At 38.4% G+C, this 14,725-nt stretch overlaps 1 protein-coding gene across 4 annotated transcripts in view; it reads right to left on the bottom strand.

The window, feature by feature from the left end:
* GRIA1 (glutamate ionotropic receptor AMPA type subunit 1) overlaps nucleotides 1-14,435 on the bottom strand; it is a 335,673-nt gene extending 321,238 nt beyond the window's left edge. For all 4 annotated transcript variants that reach the window (XM_074291865.1, XM_074291862.1, XM_074291864.1 and 1 more), the window contains exons 1-2: nucleotides 14,076-14,435; nucleotides 10,746-10,883 (exon numbers count right to left, since the gene is read on the bottom strand). In XM_074291865.1, coding sequence (XP_074147966.1) covers nucleotides 10,746-10,883; nucleotides 14,076-14,157 — 220 coding nt within the window. In that variant the 5' untranslated portion in view covers nucleotides 14,158-14,435. The remainder of the gene's footprint in view (nucleotides 1-10,745; nucleotides 10,884-14,075) is intronic.
* Nucleotides 14,436-14,725: the final 290 nt, after the last annotated feature.

Here is a 14,725-nt window from a genome sequence, read left to right as displayed (position 1 = left end):
ATGCACAGGAGTGATGAAGAGTAGGGTCTATGATTTAGGAACAATTGAAGGGATCACTATATTCTGGGGCCATCCAAAAGGTGTACAAATGATTAGTGGAAGAAACTAACCTTCCTCTCAAGATCATTTAGACTTAGTCCTGTTGATACAATACTATGGGTAACTGACATTTAAACAGCATTTTAAGATTTCTGATCTTTTTCACATCACCACCATCAACAAAATGATAATAGTTAATATTTACATAGTGCTCTTAAGATTTACAATGCACTTTATGTACACTATCTCATTTTATTCTCACACCATCCTTAGGATGTAGGTACTGTTGTTATTCCCTAGTAATAGAAAGCAAGGGAATTGAGTCTATTAAGTGACTTGTATGGGATTATATAATTAATAAGAATCTGAGGCAGAATTCAAACTCAGGTCTTCCAAATTCCAAATCCATAAGTTTCATCTCTTATGCCACATGGCAAAAGGAACTTGGGATATATCTAAGCAAGAGTTTTATTGTCTTATCCTTACAAATAGCAAATCATATGAAATTCAATTCAACTCAACAAATATTTCTTCAAGAATATGGATTTCTAGTGGAGGAGTTGAGGCAGTCTTCCTCTGAGGAAGAATCAGTTGAGACAAGGGATATATTGTAGATCAACAGGGGTAACAGATTACCCAGTAGTTGTCAGAGAATTTGCCTTTGGAAACATGAACAAATCATATCTCCTCTGACCCTTTGCTCATTTTTCAAGTAAAGGGTAAAACTGAATGGTTCCTCTTAGCCCCATATCTACTATATAAGCCTATGAACCAAGAAATTAATAAGTAGTTAGTGACTTGGTACTGAAGAATTTGTTGCATTCAATGAATAACAGAAAAACATGCTGCCTCTCCATGATATTGATTTAAATAATCAGTAGGTGAAAAGCTTTAGGGCTTTAAAATTCAAACTCCACATTTTACAGAGAAAGAAACTGAGTCCCAGAGAGGATAAATGTCTTACTTAAGATCACCTAGGTAATAAAGAACAAAATTTGAACTTGTTTTTTTCTGAGCTCTTGTTCAATCATGTCTGACTCTTCATGACCCTGTTTGGGGTTTTCTTATCAAGATGGTGGTGTGGCTTACCAATGCCTTCTCCAAGTCATTTTACAGATGAGGAAAGTGAGGCAAACAGGGTTAAGTGATTTGACCAGGTCACACAGCTAGTAAATATCTGAGACTGGATTGAAACTCAGGAAGATAAGTTTTCCTAACTCCAGGTCTTAGCACACTATCCACTGTGCCACCAAACTGCCCCATAGCTAGCTCTAATATCTACACAATTCTGTTTCCAGAGATATAATAGAGAAAATGCCAAGACTTTTCAAATCTGGTGACCGCCACCTTGATGATTCTTGTGGGGGAAAAGAATACTACTCCAAGAAACTTAGAAAAAATTTCTAGAGATGTTGCATTCCTAGGGACAAGAAGCAGAAGGGATGCAAGAAATGCTTTTTTTTTTTCTTTCTTTTTTTGCTTGTTTCTGTTTCATCACTGCTACCAAGGAACAAAGGTGGATTTTGTTAAGAAGATGATGTCTGACACTGATACATTGTTGGTGGAACTGCGAATGCATCCAGCCATTATGGAAAGCAATTTGGAACTATGCTCAAAAAGTTATCAAACTGTGCATACTCTTTGATCCAGCAGCATTGCTACTGGGTTTGTATCCCAAAGAGATCTTAAAGAAGGGAAAGAGACCTATATGTGCAAGAATGTTTGTGGCAGCCCTCTTTGTGGTGGCCAGAAACTGGAAACTACATGGATGCCCATCAACTGAAGATTGGCTGAATTAATTGTGGTATATGAATATTATGGAATATTATTGTTCTGTAAGAAATGACCAACAGGATGATTTCAGAAAGGCCTGGAAAGACTTACATGAACTGATGCTGAGTGAAATGAGCAGGACCAGGAGATCATTCTATATTTCAACAACAATACTGTATGATGATCAATTCTGATGGACGTGGCCCTCTCCAACAATGAGATGAACCAAATCAGTTCCAATAGAGCAGTAATGAATTGAACCAGCTACACTCAGCGAAAGAACTCTGGGAGATGACTATGAAGCACTACATAGAATTCCCAATCCTTCTAATTTTGTCTGCCTGCATTTTGGATTTCCTTCACAGGCTAAATATACACTATTTCAAAGTCCGATTCATTTTGTTCAGCAAAACAACTGTTTGGTCATGTATACATATATTATATCTAATTTATACTCTAACGTATTTAACATGTATTGGTGGACCTGCAATCGAGGGGGGGGGGGGAGGAGGGGAAAAATTGGAACAAATGGTTTGGCAATTGTCAATGTTGCAAAAATTACCCATGCAAATATCTGGTAAATAAAAACTATTAAAAAGAAGAAGAAGAAGAAGATGATGTCTGAGAATGAGACTCAAATTCCTGGATTATGGCTAACAATAAAGAAATGATGGGCTCCTGGCCAGGCAGAAAATGCACCCTTTGAAGGTCAGCAAAAATATGTTAGAGTTTTTTTTTTCTGATCTTACAAATATGATCAAGAAAGGTTTAAATGGAAAATGGAACGAGCAGGTAACTATCCAGCTGTATCTGCCAAGTCAAATATCAGTGTACAGTATCTGGATTAGAATACCAGTGAAGCAGAACAGTAATTCAGATGAGATAAAAACAAAAGAGACAGAAAAATAGTTTTATATGTCCACACACAAAAACACAAAGTATAGTTAATGAAGAATGTGCACCAGATATTTTACTATAAGGCTGAATATAACTCCTTACAGGTATCAATTAGATTTGGTAGGATTAAAAGCCAGAATATAACTATATAAATATAATTTAAAGGAATAAAATGGATAAGTGGGGAGATAAAAGATCATTCTATATATATATATACAGAGGGGGGAAAATCCATGAACCAGAAATGAAAGGTATTGCAATAAGATAAAATAATATTAGTACAGGAACATACTAAAGATCACCTGGAAAAAGTGAAAAAAAGATAAATAATTATGGAAATTGATCACAAGTAGATCTATGGCATACTGATGATGAAAGCCTTCAATTCGGTGACACTATGAATACAGCACTGGATTTAGTGGTAGGAAGACCTCAATGCAAAATGATCTCTAGCTTTGTGACATAGGGAATGTCACTTAACCTTTTCTTACTCATTTTTTTCCTGTAAAATGGGGATAATAGAAGCATCTATCTCTCAGCATTATTGTAAAGATAAACTTAGATATTTATAAAATGCTATATAAGTGCTAGTTATTCTTTTCTTTGTTATTATTATTCACATGCTCTATAGTGTACTCACTCTACCAAAAACAGAATACCTCATAAATTAATTAATTGGCTTATTAATAGTTTCTTTTGGCAAAAATAAAGGATGAAACAAAGAGGGCTTTCTATTCCGGACCAGAGCCTGATTGAAAACTGGTTGCTAAATACAGGGGAGATGTTATCACTCTCCATCTTAGAATCTATGATAGAGAAGGTAAGGTGCCAAGCATAACTTGACATTCATTCTAGACTTTGGGTGAGCAGATTTCAAAGAGCTCAAAGAAACAGAAAGTGGTCTCTCACTGATAGTTTACAAGAGACAACAACATAAGAGGAAAGGATATATCTGAAGAATAAGATTACAAAAAAAATAATGAGGAAGAAAAAGGAAAAGTTATTTAAAAGCTTGATGCAGATTATCAAACTGATTTTGAAAAGACCAGCATAGATGGAAGAAAGATCAAGCAAAGAATGATGAACAGAAACACGTTCTATAAGAAGAGTGGCAATAGTGCTAAAGAGTAAAATGGGTTGAGAATTGAAATGAATATTCAGGACTACAACCTCAACCACAACAAAAAAGACCAAAATGGCATTGAGTGTGTCAGGAGCAAAGAAGAGAAAACTCATTGAATAGGGATCTAAGGTTGGGGGGGAGTGGAGAAACTCTACAGAGAGAAAACAAGACAAAAATTCTTAGTTTTCTTTTGCTTACTCCACACCAAAGAGAATGATCTTTATACTAGGAAAGACAATAAAATAATTAACACAAGTAGAAACCAAGAAAAGCAAGGAAATTAAGTTAATTCACAAAGTTGCTCCCAATTAGTTCAAGTCATCATGCCTTGGTGAGCAACATCTCAGAGTAAATTTTGCAAATTTTAGAGATATTATATTATAGAGATTATAGAGATATTATAGAGATAACTCCTTAGCAGTTAGAACTATTCCACAACTGCAAGGCTACTTCTTAGGGAGGAGGATCTCTACCAGGTATTTGCAAAGGCAGATGACCACTTGTCAAGAATGTCAGAATGAATTGCTTCTCAGTCTATATGTGTAGGTGTATGTATATGTGTCTGTGTATACACATATATATGTATATCTGTGGAGAATATATGTGTGTATACATATCTATGTTTAATTGTACACATACACATACTCTAATTGGACTCTGAGTTCTGGTATTTTTTGACATCATTAAGGATCTACTAATTTCAGAGCCTGGTACCTTATGCCAGGGAAAGATTAAAGAGTAAATTCATATTCCTATGGTACTTCAATGGTACTTTACACCCACAATTTCATTTAATTCTCACAACATCCTTTAACAATAAGGATTGTAAGCATTATTATAGTCATTTACCATAGAAGAAAACTGAGTCCAAAAGAACTTTATCTCTTGCCCAAGGTTACACCCAGAGTCAGGACTTTAAATCAGACATTCTGCCTCACTTTTCAGGGCTCTTCCCACACATCGTACTTTATCTTACAGCTCTTTCAAACTCTTTGCATCACCACTAACTGCCCACTCTTATTACAAGTTTCTTGAAGTAGAGCAATAAGCTAGCTTATTCCAGTAAGAGTGTTGTAGAGAGAGTCACTAGCAGAAAGGTTTTTAAAGCATTCTACAAAGTCAAAACAGTGCAGTAATGCTTCTTTTTAATCAATGGCATGACTAACAACAATCCATTACCAGCTATTGCATACTTTAGGTGTGGGTGGCCAGACTTAGAATGTGGTTCAAGATGCTCTAGTCAAACTCTGAGCTCATCTATTATGGGGTGGGGAGAAGGGAAGTGCAGGAAGAGAGTACACTGGTAGACAGGGAGATGTACATGGAGAGCAAAGTGAAATAATGCTACCATGTTGAGTTTTATCAATGTTAGTGTATACCCCAAATGACTTTAAATGTTCTTTGCCTGGTTTCATTTGTAGTCTCCATAAGGAAGGGTTAGGAAGTGACATAGCTCAAACACAAGTCCAGAGCTCACCACTCCAATGCCGTACTATTTCTGACACATGATCTGCTAGGGAAGCAGTTGTAATGTAATAGAAATTTAATGGAAAGTGTTTAGATTCAGAAGATCTGAATGCAAGTCTTGTTTCTGCTACTTGTTTTTTAACCCTGGGTAGTCAATTTGCCTATTTCTGCCTCAGTTTCCCCATGGGTTAATTTGGAGCATAACTCCTCTCTTATCTCCCTTCTTTAGTTGCTGAAAGGTGTCATATTAGAGCTCCAGAAAGGGTGAGCACAGATCCCACCTCTGACACTTTCTATGTAATTCTGGACAAGTCACTTAACTGCTCTAAACCTCTGTATCTTCATATGTAAAATAGGGAGGGAGAGGATTAGATTAAATGTCTTACAAAATCCCTTTCATTTAAAAATCTATTATTTTATGAGTCAGGAAGATCTGAATTTGAATTTAGTCTTGGAAGTTTACTGTTACTTACTCTATCAAACAGCTTCAATTTTCTCAACTGTAAAAGGAGAATAATATTCTTACCCAAAGGGTTGTTTTGAGGATCAAGTAAAATAATATCTAAGGCATTTTACAAATGTTAGTTTTTGTTGTTCTTAGTTGAATGCATTTTAACACAAAGCATTATTAAATCTAATTGGTAATCTAGCAATGGAAAGTGTCTAAACTGGATTATCAAAGATGAAGAGAGCACATGATTCACTCAACAATATATTTATAGTGAAGATCTGGATTGAATTTAAAAAAATTAATATGACAAACTCCTCCAGTGTTTGAAGTCTACACACTGTGTTCAAACTCATCTTCCCCAAACCTCAGAAATGTTTTCATCAAAAACTTAGAAAGTCACAATTGTTCCTTATTGCCTTCCATAAATGATCTTGTTAAAGCATTAAGTCATAGCCTATCTGAAAGGTTCACTATCTCAAGTATTTGAAGAATGCCTGCATGGAGGAAAGATTAGATTTGTTTTGCTTGGTCTCAGAGAGTAGTGTCTGGAATAATCAATGAAATTTGCAACAACAACAAAAAAAGGTTAATTTAGATTTTAGATAAACACTCCTTAACTTTCAAAATTGTGTGTTGGATATTTATAATGATGTTTTCCATTATGCATTAGATTCAGTGGTCACTGGGTCCCTTCCTAGTCTCTTTTTTTTGGGGGGGTGGATTCTGCCTTCTATGTTACAGAGAAAGAAATTTGGAAGGTAGGGATAGTGGTGGATAAAAATGATCAAGAAGAATCATAGTCATGGAACTTAAGAATATAAAGTAGGTATCTTGAATTACAGTGTAAGATTTATGTACCTACATTACTTACTACTGCTTTAACAGCACAAATGACAACTATTTGGCTCCTTTGATATTAACAAGAAATTTGTCCAGATCAGTTTTTTCTTTATTTCTTAAAAACAAAACAAAACAAAACAAAAATCTGAAATGGAGGCCTAACTTGAAACCATCCTTGTCATTTCATATTGCATTTTAAAAGCTGTGTCCTGACATAGTCATTTTTACCACTAGCCATCCTGTTTTCCCCACATGCCTGTGCTTCAGACATGGTCTACAACTGTAGAAATCTTCAGTTCTTAATAAACTCTCCTAGCATCACCCTCTCATACTTTAATGACTTTTTCCTACATCTCAAATTTATCCAGAACTTCCTATAGAAAATCAAGCATATATGAATGTTATGGAATATTATTGTTCTGTAAGAAATGACCAACAGGATGAATACAGAGAGGTTTGGAGAGACTTACATGAAGTGATGCTGAATGAAATGAGCAGAACTAGGAGATCATTATACACTTCAACAACAATACTATATGAGGATGTATTCTGATGGAAGTGGATATCTTCAACATAGAGAAAAGCTAATCCAATTCCAATTGATCGATGATGGACAGAATCAGCTACACCCAGAAAAGGAACACTGGGAAATGAGTGTAAACTGTTAGCATTTTTTGTTTTTCTCCCCAGGTTATTTTTACCTTATGAATTCAATTCTGCCTTTGCAACAACAACAGCAACAAAATTCGGTTCTGCACATATATATTGTACCTAGGATATACTATAACATATTTAATATGTATGGGAATGCCTGCCATCTAGGGGAGGGGGTGGAGGGGAGGAGGGGAAAAATTCGGAAAAGAAGGGAGTACAAGGGATAATATTGTAAAAAATTACCTGTGCATATGTACTGTCAAAAAATGTTATAATTTTAAAATTAATATAAAAAAAAAAGAAAATCAAGCATACAGCTATTTCCCCCCATACACACATCTCTCTCTCTCTCTCATGTGCCCTTACTTCCCACATAATATCCTGCAACTGGTGGCCTGAAAACAGTTTCAGATCTTAACAGCAGATCACAATATGGCTAATTTTTGGAGATAAAAGTTTCTATTTCCTTTAATATTTTGAACTTTCAAGGCTGCCTCCTCCTCAAAGCACTACCCTCAACTTCCACAAGAAACAAGCTCTCTTATGTGATATCACAGCATTAGATACATCAGGGATTGTCTTTTGCCTTTCTTTGTAATACCAATATTTAGCACAATGCCTGGCACATAGTAGGCACTTAATAAATGTTTATTGATAATTTATTGACTGATATGATAATCATCATGTTATGTAATGATTATATAACTACAAGTAGTTATATAATTACACATAGTTATTCTACTAGTTATGGTAGTAACAAGTCAAATTTATATTCCCAAATCTCATAGACCCGAAACTAAAGATGCCTGAATTTGTGATTGACCAAGAATCCCAACTGCAATATCCACTAGCAGTCCTCTAGATTTTGCTTGAAGATCTTCAGTGAGAGAGAACCTATGTCTTCCTCAGGCAGCTCTTCCCACTCAGAAATAGACTTTTATCAAGAAGAAACCTGTTTCCCTGAAACTTCTACCAGTGTTTCTAACTCTACCCTCTGAGATCAAACAGAATGTCTCATCCTTCCTTCACAGTGATAATTCTTTGAATACTTGAAAACACTTTCCTCCCATCCCAGTCTTTTCTTCTTCAGTTTAAATATCCCAGTTCCTTCAGCTGGTATGCATGTGGTTTGATACCTGTTATCTTTCTCTGGCTATGGCTCAGCATCCTTAAATATAGTACATACTCTAGAAGGAGAGAGTGATGCTGGTGACTTTGCATAGTCTTCCCTCATTTAAATCCACTTGCAATTCACTTGCAAGTCATGGTAACATTTTGGTCCTCTTAGAGAACAAAGACAAACAACCACAAGAACAAAGATTATCTTATTGCTAGCTAGGTGGGTCAGAGGATAGAATGATATGCCTGAAGTCAGGAAGACTCATCTTTTTTTAATTAAAATCTGGCCTATGTGACCCAAGGCAAGTCACTTAACACTGTTTGCCTCAGTTTCCTTATTTGTAAAATAGGTGAAGAAAATGAGGAACTATTCCAGCACATCTGCCAAAAAAATAAACAAAAAGCCCAAATGGGGTCATGAAGAGTCAGACAAGACTGAATAAGAAAATTATCCTGCTAGGAATATTTTGCACAACAATGTCCTGAGATAGTTTTCTAGCTTCTGCTAATATTGAACGCATTCACTCAACTACTATTAAAACTATATGTTTTACAAAGCATGTTATACAAACTGTCTCAAGTTATCCTTAACATAATTCTGTGAGATATGGGTTAATTCTTGTCTTCATTTCATAGAGGATCAATAAGTTTATATTTGTAAATTAACTTCCCCAAGTTCACACTGCTATTAGGTGGCACAACTGGGATTCTAATGCTTACCCTCTGCTTTCAAGGTTAGTGTTCTTTCCACTCCCTGATTCACCAATGTACAGTTTCTTTCTCTGATAAATTTAGTCATGAAAGTGATATAATCCCTATTTTATAGGGGAGCAAATGAGATTCAGAGAGATAGTATGACTTCCCTAGCGACACATAAATGCCAAAAAGTATGTACCAGAGTTCAAATTCAGATCTCTTGGTCCCAAACCCAAGCCCCTTCCCATCAGACCACTAATTTAGATCTTAGTCATTTTTCTATATGTCCTCCTCCATTTGAGCTCCTCAAAAATTAAAACATTCTATTTTATTTTTATTTTTTTTACTCCTATCCACAAATCAGAACTCTGCACACCATATGCACTTTATAACTTTTCAGAATCAATCAACATCCAACCAATCCATTGATTAATTTGTGTGCTCAAATGTTCTGCATGGTGGGGGGGATATAAAGGTAAGCATTGATTTAGAGTTAGGATGGATCTTCAGAATTATTTAGATTATTCTCAATTTACAGTTGGAGAAACTGAGGTCGGAGAAAAGATGCTATTTGCCCAAGATTATATAGCTGGAATGGCAGAGCTGGTAGTAGAACCCAAACCTCCTGATTTCAGCCCAATTCTCTGCCAACTGAATCAATGGAGCACAGCAGCATCTCATAGGATAATAATAATAGCTGGCTTCATGTAGTGTTTTGAGGTTTATAAACACTATCTCATTTAATCTTCATAATTTGTGCTATATGTACAATCCAGTACTACATAATAACAATAAAAAATGACATGATATTTCCATGTTCCCCTTTATGGAAAAAGCAGAAAGGCATGAAAATGAGGGTCCTAAATACCCTTTTAAAGAAGCCCAACCCCATCCTCAAACTTCTCATTGTAGCTGTGACATCCACCAGATGTGATTGGCAAGATAATTACCTATTGAGCATAACTTTTGCTTCTTTTGCATAACCATACAAGATACTATTCATTATGTCATTTCATGTACTTAGATGCACATTAATTGCCTAAGCTTTTCATTTTCTCAGTTCAAGCACTTGAAACCCATTCATTTCTTCTACTTCCCTTTGATGAGCTCTTATCTACTCTACCCTCAAATTCTTTACCTATACTGATGCTATTAATCTGTTTACCAACTCAATTGCTTTGAGGAACAGATCGAGTATCTTAAATAGAAAATATTAACTCTATTAGATGGAACTGAGTGTGTAAAATCTCACTTGGCCCTTAGGAGGAAGCATTTTCAAATTTAGTCTACTGCAAATGGGTGCTATTTTCCCTTTTGGATAAAAGGAAGTCTCTAGACACAAGTCTCCAAAACACTTTGAAATTTCTTGGGTGTTCACAAAATGTTTCACCATGGGACACGGCTTATTATGCTGGACAAGGGAACTAGATCACAACAATAGTGAATATTCCTTAACATAGGACAATTCCTGTCATGTTATTTACAGTCATCCCAAGAGGAGCATCAGCCTACTATGAGGGGTTCACAAAAAACCAGCCACTGAAATAACTATAAAGATGCCAGGAATTTCGCTCTGAATAAGGCTTAGTTTAGATATGTTTTCAATAACCCTTCCATTTCTTTTTGGGGCTCTGGTAAACACTAGTCAAAATAATAAAAGGGAGAGAAGACAGTATGGTTACTTACATCTATACGTCATTTCAAAGCTGTCGCTGATGTTCACTATATCAATCTGGGGGAGCAGTTTCGGGGGCTCTGTGAGTTGCGACAATGCGAATCTAAAAGCTGCATGTTCCTGGGATTGCTGATTTGGAAATAATCCCCCTATGAGGAAAAACAAAAACATACCATATGGATTTTAAACGTAGCACAGTGTACTAGGAAACTGACTAAACACCATTCATAGGATCATTGAAATATCAGCAAGAATTGGAAGGGACTTTAAAACAAAATATCAGAACTGGAAGGGGGCTCAGAAGTTTCTAGATCAACCACCTAATTTTACAGAAGGGGGGTGGAAAATTTCCATGGAATGGAAACAATTTTTCCAAGGAAGTAGAGAGAAGTCAGGAAAAAAATCTGAATGACTGGTCAGTGCTCTCTTCACTATGCCAGGCTATTGTCTTTTCTCTGCTATACAACAATATACTCCAGTCCAATTTGCAGTGAATCCTGAATTTGACACTTGCTGCTTAGCTTTGGCAAAATCCAAGAATTCCAGGAAGCTCAGAAGCATCTCTCATTCTCTCCCACGTATACACATTTTTCTACTCCCAACCAAGAATCATGAGGGTTCAAACACAAAGTACTAGGCATCCTGTATCTTGTTCTACAGTCCTGCTTTATATAACCACACTTGTCACATTTCAGTGCCCAAACGTTGGGGCCCATTTATCTCAAAAAACTAATGAAGGCTTAGGCCAGAGAATGGAAATGGTGTGTTTAACTTCTTTATTGTCCTGAAACTAACCAGGTGACCTATATGTACATATATATGTTTATATGTGTTTATGGATGTACATAGTCAAATATATGTTATCTATTCATAAACACATTTATAATTTGTGTAGGCAATAGTAGATGATCATACCCGTTTACACATAATACCCACAAACATATATACAAGCAAGCATATAGTATCCACCAATCTTATATGTACTCATATGTAACATGTTCAGAAAATAGTGTACAATATGTGCATGTAACACATGTATATAAACTTGCACACAATTGTTTAGAAAGATAAGCTTATATTCCACATATTCAAACTCATGCACAATTTCTCTTTCTGAGTGCATTTCCTTTAAAATTTTCTTCCATTTACACAGTATGTATTTTGCATGTTGTCTGACCCAATAGAATGTAAACACTTTGAAGGCAGGTTCTACTTGTATCTGTAGTATTTTATGTATTTTACCTTTCTTTGTCTTCTTTTTACACAGAACTTAATAAATGCTTATTGACTTACTGATTATATATATATATATATATACATATACATATATATATGTATATATATATATATATGCAAATGAGACATACCCATAGCACAGTATATACAGACACAGGCACAAATAAAAACAAATGTATACACAGTTAACTAATCTATATGGCCTCCTGAAAGTGCTATTTTAAGCTGTTGTGCTTAAAACTGCACTAAGACTTTGGGACATCTTGTATACATATGGAGACACACACATTTATCTACATATGTATACACATATGCCTACACTCTCAGACGTGCAGATACACACACATACTCATATGCAAAATACCAGTACATAGAACTGTACCCTCATTTTAATATCAAAACAAACTCTTCCAGATTCAATATTAAGGAGGGGATGAAGCTTCTCCCAGACACTAGCCTGCTGGAAGACCACACCCTGAACACTTCCCTCCCTCTTCCATCTCTATTCCCCTCCCCCTCCCTTCAATGAATGAAATAGAGGGTGGGGACAACTCTCTGAGCTAGTGCTGTCTGGGAGTTGGTGGGGTGATGGTTAGGATCCTGACGGAGGAAGCCAGCAGGGCGCCTGTTAACACGCAGAAGTTTGCCGTACAGACTACACGAACCCTCACACAGACAGCACAGACAGCAGCATAAAGCACCCCCATCCCCATCACAATCCATCCCCTCCTCCATTTTCCCCCTCTCCCTCACCATCCCAGCGTAACAGGTGTCAGGGAACAAAGGGAGCCAAGATCTGACTCTAAAGCTTTTTGCTTGGCGTCAGGGCAATGAGGAGGTGAGGTGGGGGAAGGCGGGAGGAACGAGTCGGGAGACCAGGCTCCTTCGCGTTGCAGCATGATAACAACGTGTACCACAGACACACAAAGACCCACAAACTCTGGGAAATGGAAACTTTCCACGGCGGATCCCTTGGGAGTGGGAAGAGGGGGCGGAGTGTAGGATGAAGAGGGGAAAAAAATAGGCAAAAAGCTGTTAACAGAGCCAGGTTCCTGTTTCACACACGCTTAACACATGTGAAACTCGACCCCTATTCTCCCTCTTCCCATCCCTCTTCTCCCTCTTCCCCATCCATAACCAAAGCTTTTCGGGTTGATTGATGGTATATGTTCACTACCTAGTAGACAAGCTGCATCTTAGGGTGGGTAGGGGGTGGGGAAGAGGTTTTGTTTCGGCCCAGAAAGCTTGAAGCGGGGAGGGGGTGGATAGACAGTATAGTCAAGATGCTGCATCTTGGAAGAATCCAGGAGTCACTTTAACTTGATGGAATGGAGCAGAAGAGACAGCGGAAAGGGGAAGGGAGTTTGAGGATGGGGGAAGGTTAGAGGTAAGAAATTGAGTAGATTTTCCGATGGTGAAGGTAAAATACAAGAGGAGATTAACAAAGAGAGAGAGAGAGAGAGAGAGAGAGAGAGAGAGAGAGAGAGAGAGAGAGAGAGAGAGAGAGAGAGAGAGAGAGAGAGAGAGAGAGAGAGAGAGAGAGAGATGAATTATTGAATAGTGGGGTGAGGGTGAGAGTGAGGGCGAGGAGAGGAGGCGAGGAGAGGAAAAGAGCCCATTGCTTCAGGCTGCTTGATTTCTCGAGAGAAGGCTACGCTGTTGTTTTATCCATCCTCTTAGCCCACCATAGCTTGCTTTAGTTTCAAAAATGGAGGAGGGGAAGGTTAGGGTTAACTGAACGCCCACCATTCCCCTGTCAACCGCAGCCTATTTGCAAAGCGCTGCTTCCACCATTTCACTTGCACGCTCTGTGTGTGTGTGTGTGTGTGTGTGTGTGTGTGTGTGTGTGTGTGTCCGCGCGCGTGCGTGCACAAACTTCCCCATGCCTCCCCCCACCTCTCTGGGAGAGAGGGTTAACAGACACCCCTTCCTTGCGCTAGCAGCCCCCCAGGCCCGTGGCACGTCCACAGCAAGCCCAGCAGCTCCTGACCACGCGCGGAGGAGAGCTGGTGCACCAAAGCAGCGACCACCAGCCCCCAATGCCCAAACCTAGAAAGTGACTTCCAGCCTCCTCCCCATCCCCAGCCAAAGGCTTTCCCACTCACCGATCTGAATGTTGTTGGGGAAATTGGCACCTACTACCGCCCCTAGAAAACCGGTGCAAAAGAAGGCGAAAATGCACTGCATATTCCTTTTTGCATTGGCGAAAAAAGAAGCCCAGTTCCAACCATAGATTTGGGGGTTCCCTGTTCCCTTCCTCTCCCCGGCTTAGCGGCTGCCCCTCGGGCGGCCCCTCAGCGCGCAGGGCAGGCTCCGCTCCGCTTGCAAGCCGCCACTTCAACTGCCTTAGCACCAACTGGCGGCAGAGCGAGCTGAGCCGCTGACTGAGAGAAGCCCTTCTTCCCCCCGGCGCTCTCACTCTCCCTCTCCCTCTCCCACTCTCCCTCTCCCTCTCTCTCTCGCTCTCTTGCTCTCTCCCTCTCACACACGCGCGCACGCACGCACGCGGCATTTCCATCAGGCTTAATGCCCGCCTCGCTCCGAGTTCAACAGCTGGGCTTCGTGGCATATCGCCCCCAACCCCCATCAATTGTCCTTCCCCTTCTCTTTCCTAACCCAGGCCGAAATGGGACTGGGAGTGAGAGAAAAGGTTGCTTTGTCTTTGGAGGGGCAATTCCCTTCTCTGTTTCCCCCTATCTTTCCTCTAATAAACATATCGATATAGTGCTTTCTTCTTCGATACTGCACAGCTACT

This window comes from Sminthopsis crassicaudata, chromosome 2, assembly GCF_048593235.1.
Source record: "Sminthopsis crassicaudata isolate SCR6 chromosome 2, ASM4859323v1, whole genome shotgun sequence".
In the NCBI taxonomy this organism is placed as follows: domain Eukaryota; kingdom Metazoa; phylum Chordata; class Mammalia; order Dasyuromorphia; family Dasyuridae; genus Sminthopsis; species Sminthopsis crassicaudata.
The sequence above is the reverse complement of the archived record's forward strand: the minus strand, read 5'-3'. Positions and strand labels throughout refer to the sequence as shown.